At 53.5% G+C, this 22,233-nt stretch overlaps 1 protein-coding gene and 1 non-coding gene across 3 annotated transcripts; one reads left to right on the top strand and one right to left on the bottom strand.

The window, feature by feature from the left end:
* The first annotated feature begins 89 nt into the window (after positions 1-89).
* On the top strand, positions 90-162 carry TRNAF-GAA (transfer RNA phenylalanine (anticodon GAA)). Its single transcript has one exon. It is a non-coding gene; the product is annotated as a tRNA-Phe (tRNA).
* Positions 163-4,270: 4,108 nt separating this feature from the next.
* PWWP3A (PWWP domain containing 3A, DNA repair factor) lies at positions 4,271-21,631 on the bottom strand. Of its 2 annotated transcripts, none has more exons than XM_019744258.2 (14): positions 21,560-21,631; positions 20,181-20,304; positions 19,540-19,625; positions 18,390-18,460; positions 16,167-16,949; positions 15,143-15,241; positions 12,936-13,006; positions 11,481-11,557; positions 10,939-10,999; positions 9,081-9,156; positions 8,703-8,753; positions 7,849-8,285; positions 6,504-6,592; positions 4,271-4,611 (listed from the first exon to the last, which is right to left on the bottom strand). In XM_019744258.2, exons 2-14 carry the CDS (start codon positions 20,235-20,237, stop codon positions 4,557-4,559), a joined length of 2,013 nt encoding a protein of 670 aa, XP_019599817.2. In that variant the 5' UTR covers positions 20,238-20,304; positions 21,560-21,631; the 3' UTR covers positions 4,271-4,556. The 2 variants fall into 2 exon arrangements, with proteins under 2 accessions (XP_019599817.2, XP_019599818.2); XM_019744259.2 differs by having other exon boundaries at positions 21,430-21,569.
* Positions 21,632-22,233: the final 602 nt, after the last annotated feature.

Here is a 22,233-nt window from a genome sequence, read left to right on the forward strand (position 1 = left end):
CACCATGGTTGACTGTGGGACGAACTGCCTTTGAAAGTGGGTGCGGCTGCACAGCAGGAAGTATGGGAAAGAGCGAAGTTTTCCGCCCAGCCGAAATAGCTCAGTTGGGAGAGCGTTAGACTGAAGATCTAAAGGTCCCTGGTTCGATCCCGGGTTTCGGCAACTCTTTTTGGCTCCTTAAGCGAGTATCCGAGCCGGTCCAGCTTCTCCCGTCCCCAGAAATGTGTCATTTTTGACATATTTTATCCAGAATATTACCCCATTCGGCTGGTGCGCGGAAACTGAACTGCAGATGAAAGTCAGGGTTGTTGCTAACTCATGCCAACGTGGGACGGACAGAGTAAGGCACTCAAAACTCCTGTCCCTACCACCAAGACTATGATTCCAGCCCAAACGTCCTCTCCATCCCAATTTCCCATTATCTTTTAAGTGGTAGCATTAGAACCCGTGGTAATTGTAATAAACACTACTGAACACCAAAACTGGAAAAAGTTTGCAAAAACACTTTCCACTTGTATGTCGTTTCATTTTGACAATCCACCTGGGTATCTGTTGTACCCATTTCACATCTAGGGAAACTAAGGCCCAAACAGGCCAATGCGGGTGAGTGGCAGGGCTGGCCTCCTAGCGAGGACACTCACTACCCTGTGCTGGTGCTGAGCCAGTCCTGGTCTCTGTTCTTAGGGAGCTCAAGCTCCCTTGGGAATGAGTAGGCACGGGTTGGGCATGGGATGTGTCACCAGGCCAAGCCTGCCCACTAAAGGGGGGGTGTGGGGACAGAGCCCCAGAAAGTAGTTTACAGGCTCTCGGCCTCACGTGGAGGAGTGCTGGCTCGGGTAGTAGATGGCCGTCCGCTGTGGCTGATTGGCCGTCAGCTGTAGCCAGTTAGCCAATTAGCCACTAATATAACTGCTGCGGCTACGGAGGAGAGTGAAAGAGAGTCGTCGGTGGGTTGCAGACAAAAGGGACAGCAGGTCGCACGTCCAGTGAACCCAGCCTCCAGTGAGACCGTAGTGGTATGACTCCCCTACCTATGGCTCCGTGGGTGTCCCTTTTTGGCCTCACCATATCCTGCGTTCTTGTGTGGGGAGCGGGAGCAGAGACCCCGCAGGCTTCCCCACACGACAGGGGGACACACAGGAGGGAAGAGCAGAGGAAAAGGGTGGGCTGTCTGATGGGACTCTGAAATTCTGGTGGATGCACAACCCCCCTTTCCCTTTAGTTCCCACAACTGGCCACGCTCTGCATTTGGGTTTTTAAACTTAAATAAACTTTGTTTCTTAGCATACTCTGCTTTACAGAAGTTAGGAAGAAATGAAGATATTAGAGTTCCCGTGTACCCTACACCTGTGGTTATCATGTTACACTCTATCATGTGATACATTGTTACAACTCCTGAACCAATGTGCCCTTAACTAACCTGCTTTACTGGGTTTCCTGTTTCCCCCAATGGCCTGGCCCCAAGAGCTGAGCCCCCTGTCCTGTGACTTTCTGACATATCTGATGAGACCTCAAAGGACCCCAGAGCTGTCCCGCCAAACTGCTCCTGAATTTCTGACTCACAGAAACTGTGAGAACGTTGATTCCAACTGCTGGGTATCTGGTGTAATTTGTTACTCAGTGATAGATAACACTTCCCTGTCTCAGGGACCCAGGGCCTCTTGGGAAAGGGGGAGAAGAAGGGAGGGAGGTCGGAGGGGGAGAAGGGGAAGAGGGAGGGGAAGTGGAGGAGGAAGAAGAGGGAAGGGAGAGGCCAGAGGGGAAGGTGGGCAGTGGGGGCTGGAGGCACAGGAAACAACAGTAGAGGCTGTGAATCAGGGTGGGAGGGGATCCATGTTCACTGTGCAGACAGACTTCTCTGTGGAGTGAGATCTTACCCTATGCGTGTAGTCTTTTGAAAATCCACTTTCCAGATAAATAGACTTGAAGAGGTGCCAGCAATAAGAAGCCCAGCTCCAGGAAGTGGTTCTGTACAGACGTGCAGCTGCTGCCTCCCAGGGCTAGAGCTGGGGAAAACACCTACCTTAGGGAAAGTATAGGCTGGCCTGGCTGCGGAAGGGCGGGGCAAGTGCCCCAGGAGGCCCTGGGGGGGAAGACAAGTGGAGTGCAGGCTTTGAGACACCAGCTGGACAAAGTCCAGTGGGAAGGGGTGGAGGCAGGCAGGCGTCACTGCCTTCAGGGTGATGGAGATGGTGACAGACGAAAGACGCAAGACCCCATGGGTTTATGGGGTGTGCTCCTGGCATTGAGTGGCTAGGGCCAGGGGAGGCTGGTGAACACCCTGCAGTGCCCAGGACAGCCCCCCACAAAGAATGACCAGCCCCAGTACCAGCAGTGACAAAGGGAGAGCACCCTGTCAGGGACACAGGCTCAGCTGCCCAGTGAGGGGTTGGAGGGAAGCCGTCACCACGGAGGATGGGAGGTGCAGGAAGGTGCCCCAGCTGTATCCCCCACGTTCTGCTGGGTGGAGTTGGTCTTCTCTATGCTTCAGAAGCAGCTGGCCACCTCAGGCCTTCTAGAAAGTTCACTTGGCAAGCTAGTCAGTTTAGCTGGTTGTAACTTCCTTAACTACTGCCACCAACCACTGGAGGGAGAATAGACCCCCACCTACACCATCAGCCAGGGCCCCAGTGGCCTCAGGACAAAGCTTGAAAACAAGCACCTTCAGAATCCACAAAAACACAGTGAGCACTGAATGTGTTGGGGTGCAGGACCTGGATGTGGGGCAGGGACCCCGATTTAGAAGACTCCCTGCATGGGGCCCAGAACCCACTGGAGGGAGACCGCGAGCAGGACCCAGGAGAGCAAAGACGACTCAGGGCACTGACTTCCCATCTGAACAGCCTTGGAACATTGAAGATTCACAAAGAAATGAGACTTATAACACTTCACAATAATGGGATAGCCCCACGTGGGCCATGGGGTTTCCACCAAAGCCACGCAGACGTTTGTCACCACGAAGAGCAGCCGTGTATTTACACGTCAGAGACTGTTCCAGGCCAACTGGTCTCGAGAAGGGTCTGTGGACAGATGGCGCAGTCCGACTTTTCTGGGAGCCAGGGCCCATTTTGACAGCATGGGTGGGGTCATCCTGTGTGGGGACAGGACCTCGCTCTGTCCAGGAAGAGTGACCCGGGCAGTGCCAGGCTCTGCAGCATCCAGAGCCTTCCACCATAGGCAGGTGCCCCACCCCCGCATGTCAGCTCTGGGCCTCCAGGCCATCCCTGAGCTGGGACCCTGCCGGATGCCCCACGGGCCAACTTGGGAGGGACCACAGCAGGGCCTGGGCCATGCACCTGGATTTCCTGCTCTTAGAGTTGAGCAAAATCCACTGAGGAAGATGGCTGGCTGGGCTCTGGTGCCTCGACGTCAAGCGCCATCTCAATGCCATGTCCCACTCGCTAACCAACCTGAGATGCTCTCTGCAGCTCCTTACTGCTTAGGCACCAACCACCCTGCATCCCATGGGAATTTCCTTCTGATTGCCCTCTGCAGTGACTCTGGTCGGGTGAGGGGGACATCAGGAGAGGGCCCCATCCAGTCACTATGGTGGGGGCGCTGACCCTGCCCAACTGTGACAGTACAGCCAGGGTGCTGATGATGGGGCATGGCCTCAAAGTTAATATCACCAACGATTACTGCCACATACAGTGTCGCACCAGCTTGGATTAAATCACTCGGTGTGTGGCTCTGACAGGCACCTGTTCAAGGACAGGCCAGTGAAAACAGGCACGGGCCTACACAAAGCTGGGGCCCCTAGCCAGGGGCCTTTGGGGCCCTGGGACATGTCTCATGTTTCGGGTAGGAATGCAAGCCCGCTTCCGTGGCTTCTAGACCAAGGGCCAGGGCAATGAGCCCAGGCTGTGCACACAGTGACCTTAGCTGTCCTGTGTGGGAGCGGCGGCCACATGGATCGTCACAGCTACCCGTGCTGATTACCGAGACCACAACACTCAACCCTGGGACAGATGCATGGAAATCCATAGAGGACAGGGCGCCGTGGCATTCAGCTGGAGCGGAGACTCACTCCCTGCACGAGACTGGACAGAAAGGTCTCCATCCATCTGCTGTTGTACACGAGCAACACAGCAAACGCTGAACACAAGAGAGCAGGTGGTCTTCGGTCCCGCCTTACGAACACTGGTTTTCCTTGGAAACACACGATGAGACACAGTGGACTCTGGAAGCATTGGGAGAGGAAATCACACAGAGGAGAAAAGAAAACTAGAAAAATATGCCAATACTTCCGGAGCAATACATTCCCACCAGATCTTTTTCAAAACTCCTGTTTAATATCGGATACAATACTTTTTAACATAAAAAGACAAATGTGTACCTTATATTAAACTATTCAGTACAGTCACAGGTAATGATAGCAGTAAAATAAACCACTCTTGTCCTTTTAAAAACCTTTCAGAAACTGTACCTTCCCAAAAAAGCCAGGAAAAAGAGAAACCACAGGCAGATCCGACATACACACGTCCCAAGTCCTATCTTCAGTGCGACAGAACAGGATCTGTCGGCGGATGTCACTACATGTGACCGCCATTCCCACATCAGTATCGCTGGTTCCTTTCTTCTAAGAGCTGGTTATCAAATATTGCTTTTTCCCTTCAGAAAACAAAAGGTGACAACTTCATTTTAATAATTAATCGTGTTTTAAAGAGCATGAAGTAGAGGAATGTTTGATGGGGGCAGTGTAAGTTTGGGAAGATGGAAAGTTCTGGAGGTAGATGGTGGGGATACACCTGCACGACAGCGACTGTGCTTAATGCCATTGAGCTGTGTGCTTAAAATGGTCAGGATGGTAAGTTTATGTTATGGTATTTTACCACAACTAAATAAAAATAAATTTTTAAAGTATGAAATACCAAACTGTCCTCGTTAAGCGAGTTCTTGTTAAGGAAAAGTGGACTGATAATTACTTAGCTGGCCACCACTCTCTGGACAGAAGGAAACAGGAACATGAATTCAGAGGCGGGCCCTCTGTGAGCGGATGCAGGCACATCAGTTCAAACAAGAAATGCGGGGCAGCTGGGCGGTGCAGAGATCCAGAGAAGTCGGGTCTGCACACGGCCTCTGAGACGTAACTTACAAGACGAAAGGGACACCAGGGTGGACAGCTCACGTGACAGACCAACCAGACAGCTGAAAACTAACTGGGGCCAAAGGAGAGAAATGGCTACCACCCATTAATCGGGTCCTGACCACAACCCCAAAGGAATAAAAAGGGGGCCGGCGTATTCATCCTAATTGACGCACATCAGCTGGTGAGCCTCACTTCCAGGGGCGTTGGGCACATTCGTGGCAGGAAGAGGCTACAAAGAAGTCTTATCGCTCTTGGTGCTGGCGAGCCAGTGGAAGGAAGAATATGGTGACAGAGAAGGTCACAGGCAAGAGGTCGCCCCCATCTTGATTCATGCATTGAACGTACCCAGCCTGACCCAAGTTTTTCTGTTTCCCAAGGCCTTTCCTGTCCTGTCAATCCAGCCGCACAGAGCCAACGTGACCCTGCTGAGGACAGCTGTGCAGGACACCTGCCACCCAGGCACATGCCAGGCTCTGCCCGGGAAGGATGCAGTGTCAGTGACAATGCCCAGTCAGCCCTGGACAGAGTCCCTGGCCGGTGCTCTAGTTGAGTCTTCAGCCTGTCACTGGCACGCGGCCCCGCCTATTCCCAGCAAGGCCTGGCAGCATGCCCAGAGCGGGATTAGGGGCGCTGGGGCCAGAAATCCAAGGGCAGCCAACCACACTGATGTGAGAAACATCTTGATCAGAGCACTTTCTGACCAGCTAGGACCCACCGGGCCGACTGCTGCGGCTTCATCAGCCTGTCCTTGTCCGACAGCCACGGCACTGGAGCAAGAGGGCCTGGGCACACACCGGCCTCACAATAGGACGTCAGGTGCAGAGGCCGCGTATGTGTGCCATCAGCCTGGCCACTCGTGCAGGCTGCTCTGGGGCCTGGGTTCAGGACCAGCTCTGCCCACTCCAGCCAGCTTGGGAACTTGGGCCCACGGCCCAAACTCATCAGTGAACAGGAGCATCCACCGTGGCTTCCTCAGCCAAGTGCTAACGTATATTCTCAAGTTTATGCGACTCATTTACCAAGCGAGCACCTGGACCAATACATCGGGAATAGGCGTCTCGGTCACAGCTACCAGCAGGCGCAGAAATACAAGTCTTGGAGATAGCATTTCCCCGAAAATAACACCCAGCCGGACCATCAGCTCTAATGTGTCTTTTGGAGCAAAAATTAATATAAGACCCTGTCTTATTTTACTACAAGACCAGGAATATAATATATAATAATAATAATGTAATATAGTATATAATAATATAGTATGTAGTATTATTTTACTGTTAAGACCGGATATAATATAATACCGGGTCTTATATTAATTTTTGCTCCAAAAGACGCATTAGAGCTGACTGTCCGGCTAGGTCTTATTTTCGGGAAAACACGACGCAAAATGGTTGGGAACAGGGCTCGGAGCGCCTACCGGTAGCTGAGCGAAGGTCCTTTGATGTACTTCTCCTCAGCCGTCTTATAATCCACTGCGTCCACCGCCGAGATCGCACAGATGATGGCCTGTAAGAGGGGGACGGTCAGCCAGGGCCAGGCCTGCATGGCGCTGAGCTCTACGTGGCCCGCACGGGGCAGTCAAGAGTGTGCCAGCTTCCAGACGCATCCCCATTTCCAGCTCAAAAGATGCCTACGAACTCGAGCCCTCTGCTGTAACGAGGTTTCTGAGTTAAATCAGTAACATCCCCTTCTGACTACAGATGAGTGCTCCCATCACTAAAGGCAGAGAATGAAAGGCAGCCCCCAAACCAACAAATACATTTTAAAAAACTGTTAAGTTTACTATAAATAAAAATGGTACGATGGTGATTTGAATATGTAATTGATGTCTGATGTTAAGGAATTATTGCCTACTTTTTCAGGTGAATTAATAGTATTGTGGTGACACCGAAAGACACTGGGGCCGGGTCGTTCTCTGTGGGACATCCTGGGCACTGGGGGTGGTGGAGTAGCATCTCTGGCCCTACACACTGGTGCCAGGAGCACCCCCACTGTGAGCGTGACAGCCACAGATGTCCCAAGGAGACAGAACTGCCGTTTTATTTATTTATTTATTTAAACTTTTATTTATTTAAGTGTGTCCTTCCAGGCCCCATCAGCTCCAAGTTATATAGTTGTCTCAATCTAGTTGTGGAGGGCGCAGCTCACAGGGGCCTGTGTGGGGATCGAACCGGCAACCTTGTAGTTAAGAGCACTGCGCTCTAACCGAGCTAACTGACCGCCCCGCAAGAATTGCCATTTTAGACATACACAAGTATTTACGAATAACAAACGTTTTTTTCCCTCCAAAATACTAGTGGGGGGAGAGGAGGACTGCGGGCGCATATGGAGGGAGGAAACTATTCCACTGCTCACGAGCAATAAGGGCTCACGACGCAATTTTACTTTTGTACATATCTGATGTCTCATCTGCGCCCCGCAGGGCCCTCTGACCTTGACCATAACCCAGCAGCCACACCTGCTGCACAGCCCAGCCTACGCCCAGCGAGCACGCACAAAGCAAAGCCAAACTCCCTTTTCCTGAGCAGTTACTACCTGCACACACGCAGGAAGCATGCAGCTCATTCCTTCAGTGCCGGCGACAACGCTGGGACAGCTTGCCCTGTACCACTGCCCACAGGGTAGTTGGGTGGCACTGGGCTCCATGCTGCCAGGGCCTCCCGGCAAAATTTAGGAGGGTGACATCCCAGCACCAAACCGCCTCCGGCCCCATGCCCAGACCCCCAGCCCCTCATGCGCAGGATGCCCTGCCGACCACTCACTTCAGGCAGGAGCACATCCAGGATGAAGCGGACCCTGTCACCATTGGCCCGCGTCAGCGCCCGGCTGCCAGTCTCTTGGTAGACACGCTGCAGGTACTTCACCACCAGGTCCAGTTGCTCCTCGTCCTCCAGGTACGTCTCTACGCACGTCACGTACTGGCCAGAGTTCAGAAACGTCTTTAGCCACCGGGACGGCTTCTTGTTCTTCAAGATGGCCCGCAGGTGGCTCTCGGCACCCCTTGCCTTCACGATGTACTCTACCAGCTTCTGGTTGGCCCGGTCCCGGGCAGCCCGTGACCGGTCGGGCAGGACTTTCCTGCAGGACTGCCTCCTGCCCCAAGGGCTCCTGGCCGCAGGCTCCTCGGGGTCCTCCTGGCAGAGCTGAGGGAACTGGGTCCCCAAGACATCCTGCTGGATGGACTTGCGGACGGGGTAACCTGCAAAGGAGACACATGCTGTGGGACTGTCGGCCAGCCAGGTGGGGTCCCTTCACTACATCCTGGGCTGTGGTGGGCAGGACCCCTCATCTGGCCCAGCTTTACCCTGCAGCCAAGTTTAACCTGAACAAACAGAGCCCAGGAGCAGCACTAGCTCATTCACCTTCCCTCTGAGGATGGGAGGAATGGGACAATGTGTAGCGATTACTGCCTGAAACACTGAGACAGGAGAGCAGAGGGAAGTGCTGTTTGTACGTTAACATTCGGGCGTCATCGCGCTGGCACCAATATGGTGGTGGTGGCTGTGGACCCGCTGTCCATACCCCACAGCAGGGAGAGGGCAACAGCCCTGACATCCCCGGGGCCTTGGGCAGTGACAGCTGATGATGAGAAAGGACGAAAATGCCGTGGACTCACTTATATCAGCGGCATAGTATTCCAGAAAGGAGCCGGAGAAGGAACCGCAGCCTGCAGACAACACAGGGGCACGTCAGGCGAGGGGCACGTCAGGCGAGAGGCATGTCAGGCGAGGGACACGTCCTGAGCCCACCCCATCCAGCGGGTATGCTGGCGCAGCACGGGGTCCCCACAGCCCGACTGGGGGCACACAGGGACTGGCTGTGAATCAAGGGACCCCGTCCTCTGTCCACACCCAGCATCCCACCACCGCCAGCCTGTACTGGGGACTCGATGGTCAGGGGGACAGCCCAAGCTTGGCCCTTGCCATACAGAGGAGGCCGTGTGCTACTGTTGTCTCCCACTCCCTTTGTCCCAGGCTGTGGAGGCCCCACGTACCAAGCCGGACCCGATAGTCGGTGATGAGGGACACGCACCAGCCGATGGCCTGGCTGAAGTCCTCCTTAGCCTCCTTCTGCAATGAGACAGACAGTGTGCGTCACAGGAGGCTGCAGGGGTCCTTCCCCGTCCACATCCAGCAGGGGCCCTGACAGACGCCCATGGAGGCCCTGGTCAGGGGCCAGGCTGCTCAGAATCTGCGGACTCAAAGGGGAGGGGAGGTACAGATTCCGTGACCCTGGAGGTGGAGGGAAACTTTCAAGTCATGCAAAATAAACCCTTCCAAAAGCTATCTCTGTGTCTAGCGCTTAGAAGAACAGTGTCAGCCTGGAAGGAAAGACACCAGACACCAACAAACCAAGGACAGTTTCCCTGAGAGCTCCTGGGAAATACCCACAGGCACGACACATCCCACATTACTGCCACCTGAGCTAGCCGACCCCGCGGTTGCCGCTTGTGATAGGTAGGGGATGCGAACCGAGGAGGCAGCTGGGGGGTGGGCTGGGGGGGATAGGCCTCGCTGACACCTGGGATGGCAGGCCATTATGCTCTGCAAGGAAAGAGACACACAGGGCCCTACAGATGCCACAGAGCCGTGACCGTCACATAAAGGTCAGTGGAGCACGTGAGAGCTGATCCATTGACAGCCCAGAACAAGCAACATGGTCACCCTGCGGAGGTGCAGCTCACGGCCCCTCGCCTCCCCTGCACACCCACATCACAGGTGGACTGGTGACAGGAGGATGGCCGTGGACATCCTCCAGGCTTCTGTGATAAAACCCACTTTGGAAGGTTTAAGGCACATGGATCTCAAAGGTCCTCTGGGTAGCCAGTGGGAAAGCTGTCAAGGCCTGAGAGCACACAGCACTGAGAGGGGTCAGCGGCTCCCGGCTGGAAGGTGCCCGGGGACCCACGTGCAGGGAGTGTGGAAGGTTGTGGGACGGGAACCGGGCCACACTGAGGAGCACTGTGACGGGACAAGCGCCGGCACTGGTTGCGGGTTAGACGTCACAATGAACCAACTTGAACAAACAAGACAGAAGCGAGGCTCTCATGGTGACATACAAGGACGGGCTGGAGGCTCTGTGGGCGCCGACCTTCCCAACGTGCAGCGCACTAGAGCCCGAGGCCAGCCATCCTCAGGGAACAGCACAGATGGGCAGCAAACTCCTTGGATCCCAGCACCCTGGAGGACATGGCTCAGACACAGATTGCTCCCCACCTGGGACCTGGGACCTCGTGACCTGCCGGGGGTGGGGAGGGCAGACACTCCCGGCCAAGCCCAGTTTGGTTTGTTTTTCTGAAAGCTGGGACAACAGAAGCAGGGTTTCAGGCTGAGCAGATAGCACTTTGAACGGGCCTGCGCATCGTGGCTTACAGACTCACATGTGACACAGCATTGATCCTAGAACCATGGGGACATGGCCACTAGAATCAGAGCAAGTCCTCTGGGGAGCGCCCTCGCCCTGACTCATGCCAGCACTCAGGGATACTGCACACACCTGAGGCCTACTGTGCTCAGGCTCTGGGGCAACGGGGTCCCCACTCCAAGGGGCCCCGGTGCCCCGTCCCTCATGGCAGCCTTGGGAAGGAGCCGGAAGGAGCGGGCCTCCTGCCCGAGCTCGCCACCACCTCACCCCCCAGACCATGCCACAGCCTCAATTTCCTCCCCTGGACAATGGGGAAGACAGGTGGTAAGACTCCCATGAAGGGAACCCCGAGAGCAGCAGCCAGAGCCGGCCAGCAGATGCTGGTCCCCACGAGTGTCACATAAGCCGTGTTTTCAAGGGCTATGCAGATGCCACCATGACCAGTCACCCAGTGAGCCACTCAGAGAAGCAGGTACGAAGCCACCTACCAGGAGCCCCTGCTTGTCCTTGCAGTCGAAGTGCTTCAGTCGTCTGAGCGGCACCGTGATGCTACAGGGGGGTAGGGGGGCACAGGTTAGTAGACACACGTCACCACCTCACCTGAACGATGTCCTTTCCTCTGACAAAGCTAGTGCAGGTCAGGCAGGTCCTGGGGCCCGGTCTCCACACTGCTGGCCACCAAGGGCCAGAGGGTCAGAGAAGACCAGTTCCACACGGTCACCTTGGCGACGAATTGACACACTGTCTGCAAAGCGCGTGGGGAAGGATGGGCACCTACCCACAGAGCAAACTTCAGACTGATGCAGGGCATGCTAACGGACCTGCAGGAAGGGAGGCAGCCTTGCTAGTTTGTGGGAATGGGGGTCCAAGGAGCATCGGGCTGGGCTGGAAAACTGGGCTGTATGACCAGCTGCTCTCAACATAGTCTCTGCGTGGCTGCCTTCTGGGGCTGGATCACCTAGCGGGCCCTGGACGCTGCTCCCCACTCACACCCCAGACCATCTGAAAAGAGACAAGGACGATGGCTCACCCTCTCCCTTTGGGGTTCATATGTCCTTCGATGAAAAGCACGCTGGCTTTTTTGTCTCTCCGCCTGACACTCTTGACCTGTGGGCAAAGCCAAGAAAACAAAGCGTCAAGAATCCAGGGGCGACCGTGAGTTCTAAACACTTTCCTGACACAATCTTGTTGAGTGAGACGATGACCGACTGACACACGTGACAGCTGTGGGGCCGGGCATAACCCACACAGTAACACGCTCAGGAACTACCCAAGTTTTGCTGCGTACATGGCTCTGAGTAGTTTCATAACTGAGCAGGACCAGGCAGGGTTTTCTTACATTTTAAAATGAAAGGAACCACACCTACTGCCACCTGCCAGCCACCTGTATGCAATCGTCGTTACTGACTGTCCCATGGCCGAACAGGTCAGGTTCTGGATCAGCCAAGCGCACATAGGCAGGAGGCAGGCCCAGCTCCAGCCCTTGGCCATGGCCTATGAAGGCGGCCAAGGAGCCTTTGCACAGCACCTCCCAGGCCGCACATCGAGGGGTTACTAGCAAGGGGGCTACAGATGCTCACGCCCCGGCATCAGTCACACTGGTGACCCGTTAACAAGCAGGACCCCCCAGGGAACTGGTAGAAACAAGGGAAGGGCTGTAAGGTCTGAGAAAAGGGTGCCCACGCAGGCGGGACACGGCACCTGTTGGGAGGGGGTGCTAGACGGAGGAGAGGGCCCCCATGACCGTACTGAGATGCCTGCTCACCAGACATGTGTTTAAGATACACATTCTACCCACAAGGAGGAATGTGGGTTCTTGATCTGCCCTCCCACAGCCATGCTGTCCGTGCAGAGGCCCTGCTAACGGCAGCCAGACTCAGTGAGACGACGAGCTGCCCTTGAGTACTGCCAATACCCTTCCAAGTTAAACGCCGTTATCTCCTACTAAAAGAACTACAGCTAAAATCATGGAATTCTGTCTCTGCCAGAGGAGGATGAAGGGGGAAGGTAAGGGGAGAGAGGAGCTGGGAGAGTGCTTTGGCCTGAAAAATAAACTTGACCGTTTGCAGCGTCCGGGTGTACAGAGAAAGCAAAGCCAGCAACTTGGCTACATTTGATCTCATCCACCGCACTGGGGCGCTGGGCAGGATCTCAAATGCCTGTTTTTATATGGACAACGGCTCCATACCTCAAATCTAAAACATTAAAAAGCTCCTAGAAAGTCTGAAACTCACGCTATTTAAAATAAGCAAATTGTGAACTTTATTTCCGGCAGGTTTTTCTAAGCTTGATAAAAACTTGACCTGTGAACCTTGCACTCACTGGTGCCACGTGACTAAACCCCCTTTATTTAGGTTGTGTCTCCAGAAACCCTACTTATAGGCCTGTCATTTTCCTCAGTAATAGTGAAATAGTGAACACATTTGCCCAGGTCCCACTGTGGAGAACAGAGGACGAGGGGAGGGAGATGGAGTGCTGTTCTTACCACGGCTGGCCAGAAGGGGTATTTTTGGTATTTAAGCCAGACTAGCATTCCTACTTCAAACGAACGTGGTTCTAGAATTAAAAAGAAAAAAACAAAAAGAACAGACACATCAGATCCATGTCAAGCAGCAAATGCAACGGTGTGAGAAAACACAGTTACTGCAATAACTTTTAAACCCGACACTAACACGACCCACTGGAAAGGTCACTAGGACTGGAAAGGCAGGTCTAGAACTCCCGTCGCTTGAGTCTAAGGACTGTGACCACGCTCAGTGGTTAAGAGAACTGTACGATGCTGCTTTCCTAGAATGACAATGTGCTGTGGTCATGCAGTCAGTGACACAAGGGGAAGCTGACACGAGGGTACGCTATACCACCTTTGCGACTTCTCTGCAAATCCCAAATTACTCCAAAATAAAACATCTTCCAAAAAGAGCGTGCAACAAAATAAGAAAGGAGCCAATGGCACACAATAAAGACCCACGTGGGCACTCAGTTCCTGAAACGATGGTCTGACTGAGGAACTGGGGGTTTTTACAGAGAGAGAGACAGAATTACTTAAATAATCATCAGAGAGCTACAAAATTATCTCTGAACAAAATGAACTATTTCCCACCAAAAAAAACTCCAGAATGAGGAAATAATTTAAATGCTAAAAACATCAGGTAACAAAATATCAGCGAGGAGAGGCTAGTGTTTGGCACAAAGCCTTCCATACTGTGGGACAAGGGGAGCCGGCTGGCCCACAACCCAACAAGGAAATGTCTATGGGCGAGGCAGGAAGGAGGCAAATGGAAGGCCTCCCGCAGGCCCGTGAAGGGTGGCTGCCCTGTGAGGAGCCTCCTTTCTCAGAGGACAATGGGTCACGGGTGCAGAAAGCCAATTCAGGGCCGGCGGGTAAATACCCAGACAGATGGGGGTGATGGGGAAACCAAACCAAACGGAAGCACAAAGCAAGAGAAAAAGCAAACATCCAGGTTTTGGGGGCTGAGGGACCTGACTCCTAGCTGATGGCAGTGGGGACCGAAATGCTCCTTTGGAAAAAGGCACAGTGTCCTTCTCTGTGGCCCAGGAAGCCCTGTTCCGGGAGCTGATGCTACAGGATTATTTCCCAAAAGCACATGGTATGTGCACTGTGGCCCCACAGCCACGGGATGGTCTAGACCCCGACAGTGGGGAGGCTTAGTAAGGGATCCCTGCCACGCCTAGTACATGCTATCCAGTCGCCACTGAGAAAAGTGAAAACGTGAAAAATGTCTGACTTATTGTTACGTGAAAAATAGGATGATGTAAGGGTAACCGGTTAGCTCAGTTGGTTAGAGTGTGGTGCTAATAGCATCAAGGTTGCCAGTTCGATCCCCACATGGAGTACTGTGAGCTGCACCCTCCTTTAAAAAAAGAAAAAGAAAAAAAGACTGGTAGCTATTGTCAAAAAAAAAGAAGGGGGAAAAAAAAAACCCAAAAAGAAAAAAAAAAAAATAGGACAACGCAAACTTAAGTCAGCAACACAGTGAACAAAAAGTGTTTTGGGGGGAAAAAACCACGTGCCCAGGGTGTGCAGGTGGTAAGACACGGGGGAGCCCCAGGGCTGCACCCACATCAGCTTCCTGGTCTGGGAGGCTGTTGCCACTGGGATGCTGGGGGGCAGGTCCCTACCCCTCCCTGTGCTATTTCTGCAACATCCTGTCAATCTGTGATTCTTTCCAAAGCAAAAGCTTTAAAACAATGGATTAAATTCTGTGGAGATAAGTAGCAAGTCTAAGAAGGCAACTGTTCCTGATCACTCAGTTGATGAAGACAGCGGACCTAGGGCTTGTGAATCGGGGTTCTTGGCTGTGACGCTGTCCAAGGCAGTCTGCCTGCTGCAGGTAGACATGGGGGAGGGTGTAGGCTCCTGAGACACAAGCGGGCCTCCCCAGAGGCCTGTGAGGGGTGCCAGGCCACATGCCAAAGGTGGTGGGGGAGCCCACCTGTGTATGTGGCTATCCCCCCTTCGTTCCTAGGAGGGGACACAGGACAAGGGAAGGAAGCTGCGTGCAGACAGGGAGTCCCTCCTCCCTGTGGCTATGTTTAAGGCAGGGGACGGAAACCTCAGCACTTTCCAAGGTTTCACTCAGGTCAGTAGAAGAAAGGAAAAGAGAGCTCAGACAAAGGTATGAGGGCTGCGTCCAGTGGACCGAGAGCATCCCGGTCATTCCTGGGTCTTACCGCGAAATAAAAGGATTCTCGGGGGCTCCTCCTCCTCTTCCTCCTCCAGAATGGAATTAACCGGGTCAAGCTCCACTGACTCTTCATAAGATGGACGGTCTGCCAACAATGTCAGGTTAACTTTCATGGTCATCAGCCTGGCGACTCACGCCAAGAAGAACATTTCGTGATACATGACCATCAAGAAGAAGACAGCAGACCCGTGGCACAGACTCGCACACTGCCTGATTCAAGCGAGGGGCTCTCCCGTTAGACAACATTTACAGGACAACTAAACAAGACAGAGCCAGGGGGACGCCCTCCAGGCCGTAGCTGGCAGGCAGGCAGAGGAAGTGATTGAAATCATGAGAAGTGAACAGGGTTCTGGGCGGGTCCCTGTTGTGGGGCTCACTCCTTCCTGGTGTGAAGTGCACAGTGGATGTGCAGGGGCAGGGGTGTAATGGGACAAGGCAGGCGTGTGGCTACTCCCTTCAGTACACAGGGGGGCCGCCTGCAAAGGTACCAGCCGGCGAGCAGGAAGTGCACAGCCATGCAGAAAGTGTAAGAATCAAGGGAGACAGAACCCTTGGCAGCAGGCAGGTGGTGGGTGAGTAGACCTCGACACCCGGAAATCAGGGTTTCCCAGTTAGTGGCTTAAAAGTCAGGGGGATGCTATGAAGTGAAAACAGAACGAAATCTCAGTGCATGGCCACAGGCGCAGAAACGTATGTATACAGAAATTCCTCTGAGACACCGCGCAGTGAGTTCCTCACTGAGCGTCTGCCTTCTTGCGCCGTAACACGCAGGCTAGGAGTTAATCCTCAGGCAGAAGCGTGTGTCCCCACAGGGCTCAATGCCCTCCCTCCCCTGCACATGTGGAGCAGCAGGAGGTGCTGCAGCCCACAGGGAGACACAGACAAAAAGGAGCTGGGGATGCTGCTCTGAGTCCCCCCGGTACCCATCTCACTAAGATCCGGGAATGAACACATGCTGTCTGGCGGGAGGACCAGAGCACCACCCTGGCCCAGCGCCAGGCAGGCCTTACCTCCTTCCAGGGCCTGAAGACTCATGTTGTCAGCAGGTGTGCGGGGGGCAGGCGGGCCGAGCCTGGTGGCGCTGCGCAGAGTCATGCAGTCCTGGGGCCCTGACCTCTGGTCGCCATCCCGGCACAGCTGCTTGGCAGGCGAGCCTCGCACATCCGGGCAAACTGGGCGCAGAGTGGGGCATGGCAAAGCCGGGAAGTGCCCCTTGGCCCACAGACCATGCTCCCTAATTCGGGCAGGTGAGCTCAGGGCTGCCCGGCCGCCCGCCTCTTCCTCGTTCTCTCTTTCCTGATGTCCCTCTGAAACTGAAGGGCCATTCTGACACTTGCCGGGCTCCTGTACTGAGCTTCTTCCCCTTTTATTTGGGGTCGTAAGATTTTCAAGGTGTAGCCTTGATCCACTCCTGTCCCGAGAACCACCTCCAGCTGAGACCATCAGGGCAAGTGGGCTTTCGCTTTCCCCGAGCCCCTTCTTGTGGTCCACTTGGCACTTGGGGTCCTTTTCACAAGTTGGAGAGCCTGCCAGCCTCAGGTGTATGCGTTCCCTCCTCTCAGGTCCGGAACTGCCCAACACACCTTCATGGACAGAAGATGAAGAGCTGGGGTCACAAAGCGAGGCGGCCGGTCCCGTGTGCTTCTCTCCTGCAGACCCAGCAGTCCCTTCCTCCCTTGAGCAGCTTTCTTGCAGCAAACAGGATCTCTCGTTCAGAAGATCTAGAGCCACTCGAAGCGACCGTCTGTAGGTCAGCTCCTCCACGGGTTCGGTAGCACTCTTGTTCTGTGAGGCTGAAGGGCGGGAGACAAAGCCTGGTGACGCCCAGATGCCCAGGCACCGCCATCGCAGTGCTTGACTCTGCCGTTTTCTGCCTGATGGGAGGACTGACACCTCTCCCTCTGTGTTCCCAAAAGGGACAGGACTACAAAAGCACAGCTGGCTGTGGGGCTGCATTTTTTAAAAACCGAATTGAGTGACCCTAGCCATACTGGGTTACAAAGATAAATTCCTCCAGATTACAAAGCAATCCTGCCAACAAAAACACATATTCAGATGTTTGGCAAATCCTCTCCCAGCCTGACAACTTCCAATTCAATCACAGTCAAGGAGAGCCCAGGCCGAGGAAATAGAAGGGGTGATATATTAGGGGGGAGGGGAGCCCATTGAAAGGGCTCCTTGTGGCCATCAATGGTCCACTTCTTTGCAAGGGCACCTCGACGGCAGGAAAGAGTGCCTGGGTCCGGCGTTGGGCCTGGTCATTTACTCGGCCCCACAGAGACCTGGCGCTGTTCCTGGGAACCAGGTGACGGATGCAATCTCGCAGCTCAGTGGGCATAACACCTCCACCAACACATTACTTCCCGTGTTATAGTAAAGGCATCCACCAATAATCGGTCCCACCGACCAGAGCAAACACAGCAGCGACCGGGAGGGGCTGGTTTCCATGTGAGGGTGTGCAGGGCTGGGTCCTGCTTTGAACAATAAACAGCTGTTCTTCCCAACACAGAGGAAGAGACTCTATTTTACCAACACCACGGGAAAGTGACCTTGCAAAACGGATAAGCATTGCCACTTTGAGGAGAGAGAAAATGTTTTTGTATTTGGGATTGCGGGACTGCCAGGGTCCTGTCGCTATTTCCTGGGGGTTGGGGGGAGGGGGGGCTGGGCTCAGGCCAAGTCTCCCACCTATGCAATGCAAGTGGGGGGAGGAACACTGCCATTTCCTGCAGACAATGGGTGGCCACACTGTGCCTTCTCCCCCTGCTCAGCTTCCTAATTTAAATACACAACCTACTGTTTCTGAAATCCTGGGCAGAGAGACCAGACCAGCAACAGAACCGTTTTGCAGTCTTATTACAGTCTTATTACGGGACAAAGGAAAAGAGGAAGTCTTCCCCCATCTCCTCAAGGAAGCGAGGAAGTCTTCCCCCATCTCCTCAAGGAAGCAAACCCTTTCTAGGTCTCGTACAGCCTAGAGGCCAAGCAGACCCTCTCCACAGGCCATTCTGGGAGTCGAGCACAGGATAGGTTCTGGAGGCAAATTCTAGAAAGGTTTGAGAAAACACATACGTTTTCTCCCCCTCCCTGGGATCAGGGAGCTCATGTTCCCTTGTGCAGAGAGAGTAAGTGGTGTACAGGGTCAATTTCAACCTGGAGGCCAAGTCTCCACATTTCCCCAAACTGTGGCTTCTTTGTGAGGACCTCATGGCTCCTCCCAAATCCGCTCTTACCCAGTAAGGAAGCGATGTCCTCGATGTGGGACCTCCTTAGGGTCTGGGCATTCGTGCTCTTCACCCTCACTCTGCAGGGACAGAAACAACTGTTGCCCACTGGAGCCAAGGCCCAGAGACATTCTCAAACGTGTTTTTCTTTAGATGACAAAAGAATTAGATTCGTTTTTTTCCTTCTCAACCTTCTACTTAAACCAAAAGTCACAACCAACTAGGAATTCATGTGCCTGCAGCCAGAGGCAGCAAGGCCCCTGGTGAGTGTGGTTTTGTTTCTCTTTTTCTTCTAAGACAGAAAAAGTTGGCTGGACATAAGAGTAAAAATGATTTCAAATTGTGGCTTTTATGAAGCAAATCCTACTTTCAACTCCTTTGTTAGATTTTCAGAGTAGATGATAATGCCACTAAAAGCTGTTTACAGCCCAGCAGGTGTGTTCAAAAGGATGTGCTTTCCTTTATAATTCGAGTATTCAATTACCTTTCAGGAGCAGGGAAAATGTGAGCTGGGGACAAGGCAAGCTTAGGAGGCAGCTGTGAAGAGAGGGCTGGGGACAGAGGAACCGACTGGGCTTTTACAAAACTTCTCTATTTGGAATTGGGAATTCTTCCATCAGACACACGGAAACCAGCCATACACGATTTAGGGACTTTAACCTTCATTCTAGATGCTCTTATGTCCTTCTTTCCCAGATAATCAAGAGAACAGTAGTGCACTGCTCATCACAGGCGTGCCTTGTAGGTCCTAAATAACAGTTTATTACAGGACAGGCTCAAACACCAGGTGTTTCAAAACTGATAGGCCTGTCATTCGTTTCTGAAAAAAACACACACAAATAAATCCGTGGGAAGGAAATACCCTCTGAACACCAACAACGAGAGTTCACCTGGTGTGTGATTCACATGTATTCCATTTTGTACTGAACATCACACACAGTGCCTTGAGTAGATCTTCAATTTCCAAACTGATGTAAGATAAAACCAGTTGTTTTCCTCTTAAGGACATTATGGGCACTAACAGTTACAATAACTAAACAGTGAATAAGCCCTTAGGCATGGATCTCACCTTTTTTGGGTGGGGGGTGTAGGGAGGGGGGGTGGTATCAGAAATCTCATAGGGAAAAAAAACAGTATTAAAAAAAACACAACACTTAACTTTTTGTCTACGGAGAGTATTTGAACATTCAGAAAAAATTCCTTTTTTCTCTTAGTTGTTGTTGACATCTCAGTTCTGGCTAAAACCTATGTTTAAAAAAGAAAAAGAAAAAATCCTTGCTATTAAGACACAACTAACAGTCGACACAGAGTAAGAAGCAGTGGCAACATCTAATTCTTAAAGAATACAACCACAGGACTTCAGAGATATTGTCTAATCCTTATTTTGCAGGTAGGGAAACTGAGGCACAAGGTCAGTGGCAAACAGGACAAAGTCGGGTTTGTGCCCTGCAGTCCAGCATTCTTCCCATCACTTTGCTGGCAAGTCTCCCCACGACTCTCCCATTATTATCACAGGGCTCCCTGCCAGATATTTCCTTGGGTTACACCCTTACATGCCTTTTAGAGCTCTTAATTTTTTTTGTGTGTGTGGAAAAAAAGGCACTTCCGGTAGTGTAACCTTGTAAGTACTCGACCAAAACCCCGTTAAATGTGGAATGAGATTCAGTGCCAACAGATACAGGAGCCAACTATTCAGGCTCAATTATTTCACTGAAGCAACTGCTAGGTCTCTCCTGACAAAGATTTCACTTGTCACCGAAAGTCATTTCTAATTCCTAAATTATACAATAATGCTGTCACCTTTGCAGGCCATAATCGCTCTCTCCATTTGCAGAGGACATACTTGGCGTCCATCATGATTTGGATTCACGTGGAAGTGGTAAGGATATGGCACAAAGTGCTTGAAGGTCTGGCGCGATGGATCCTGCAACAAAATTTGCACGGTGGTTTCTAACATCGTTTGCTGGCAATTTTAACAAACCCTCGAGGGCGAAGGTAAGGGGGGCAATTATAACACTGCACAGAGATGCCAAAAAGAGGTGACTGGCCCAACCCAAGGAGGCGCCTGGATATTTTTCGTAAATAAAAACAGCCGAATTCCCTCCCAAAGGTTGTGTCTAGATTATTTTTAAAAGGTTCCTTGAATAAATCATCTCTGTGCTGAAGGCCACCTACCACCTCAGCTTGGAAAGCATTTTAAACAAACAAAATTCATAGCCCTCCCTGTATGGGAAGCTCAGTTGACCACAGAGCAAAAAAATAAATAAATAAAATCAGAGGGAAAAGACTGCTCTTTTGGCCGTCATGTCCCTGAAGGACAGAACAGCTGCAAATGCCTGTGACAGCAATGGGAAGGCTGGATGGGCTGTGACACAAATGAAACAGGAGGTGGGGAGTCGTTTGTGCAAAGACGGGTTCACTCAGCAGAGGTGGGGTTCAGACAGAGAAGGGGGATTAAGGCAGCAAAGAAGGGATTCAACCAGAAGAGGGGGTTCAGGCTGTAAAGGAGTTCATACAGAAAAGAGAGGGTTCAGGCAACAGAGGAGAAGGGTTAGGTAGCAACAGAGGGGTTCAGGCAGAACAGAGGGGGATCAGGCAGAAGGGGTTCGGGCAGCAGAAGGTGGGATTCAGGCAGAAGAGGGAATTCGGGCAGAGGAGGGAGACGGGTGGAAGGGGGGTTGGGCAGAAGAAGGGTTCAGACAGCAAAAGGGTCGGGCGGAGGAGGGAGTGGGGCAGAAGCGGGGATCGGGCAGCTGAAGGGGGGTTCAGGCAGCAGAGAAGGGGGTTGGGCAGAAGATGAGGTCTTGTAGAAGGGAGTTCGGGCAGAAGGCGGGGTTCAGGAAGAAGAGGAGGAGTTCGGGTGGGGGGGGTCAGGCTGCAAAGGGGCTCAGTGAACAGAGGAGGGGGCTCAGACAGAAGGAGTGAGAGTTCCCGCGGTAGCACGGGTCAACGCCCGAAGGAGCCTTTTTCGGGGTTTGCCCTTCCCCCCAGCCCGGCCGCCTTAGCTCCCAGCCCCGCGGACCCGAGAGGAGCAGCCCACCGGGCTCACCAGGCGCCCGGCCTCCCCAGCGCAAGATCCCCGAGCCCGGCGCGGAGGGCGAGAGGCCGCGGCGACCCAACTGTGCCGGCACCCGCGCCGCCCAGCCGCCGCCGTCGCCCACGCCCACGTCCACGCTCACCTCCTCAGCCGCCTCCGCTGTTTCCCTCGGGCCGGGGGCGGGGCCAGGCTCGCGGCGCCGCCGAACTCCGCCTCCGCCGCTGACCAATGGGGAGCGTGCAACCGCGCCATGGCTCCGCCCCTTCCGCGTGGCTGCGGTGCGAGGTTGGCTGACTGACAGATGGGCACGGGGTGGGCAGGCGCAACCTGACTGACTGGCGCGAGGCTGAGTGACGGGCGCAAGTGGGCGGGCACAAACTGACTGACGGGAACTGGGCTGAGTAAACCCGCCGGGGACGAGCGCTAGTCTGACCGGCGGGCGGCGGGGAGACCTCCATCTTCTCGGCTGCTCCCCCGCTGGAGTCTGTGAGGGGCTTTGGCCCAACGCTCCTTGTAAACCCGATCCTGAGTGCCCGCCGCCTTCCCCTGCAGCCTCCAAGCAGACCCGTGGGGCTTGGCTGGTACCCTGAGTGAATCTTCGAGAGCCTGCCAGAGCCTGCCAGAGCCGTCTAGAACCTTCGAGTTACTGAACGTCTCAGCTGAAGCGATTGGAGTTCAGGGCTCTTGCGCACACCCACAAAAGGGGATTGCGCGTTTTCAAATAACCCCCTTACTTTGTCCATTACCAAGGGAAGCAAGAACCCCGCGTGGACTCGGGGCTAGGGCTATTCAGTCGTAGGGGCGCTTTGCCTCTCT

Source organism: Rhinolophus sinicus, linkage group LG07 (genome assembly GCF_036562045.2).
Source record: "Rhinolophus sinicus isolate RSC01 linkage group LG07, ASM3656204v1, whole genome shotgun sequence".
Lineage (NCBI taxonomy): Eukaryota > Metazoa > Chordata > Mammalia > Chiroptera > Rhinolophidae > Rhinolophus > Rhinolophus sinicus.

Coding starts and splice junctions, on each gene's coding strand:
- PWWP3A (XM_019744258.2), bottom strand. CDS start 20,237: ATGATGGACGCCAAGTATGTCCTCTGCAAATGGAGAGAGCGATTATGG. Junction 16,950..18,389: donor GGACATCGCTTCCTTACTGG/GTAAGAGCGGAT, acceptor CCCGCCCTTCAG/CCTCACAGAACAAGAGTGCT. Junction 8,286..8,702: donor ATACTATGCCGCTGATATAA/GTGAGTCCACGG, acceptor TCTCCTTTGCAG/GTTACCCCGTCCGCAAGTCC.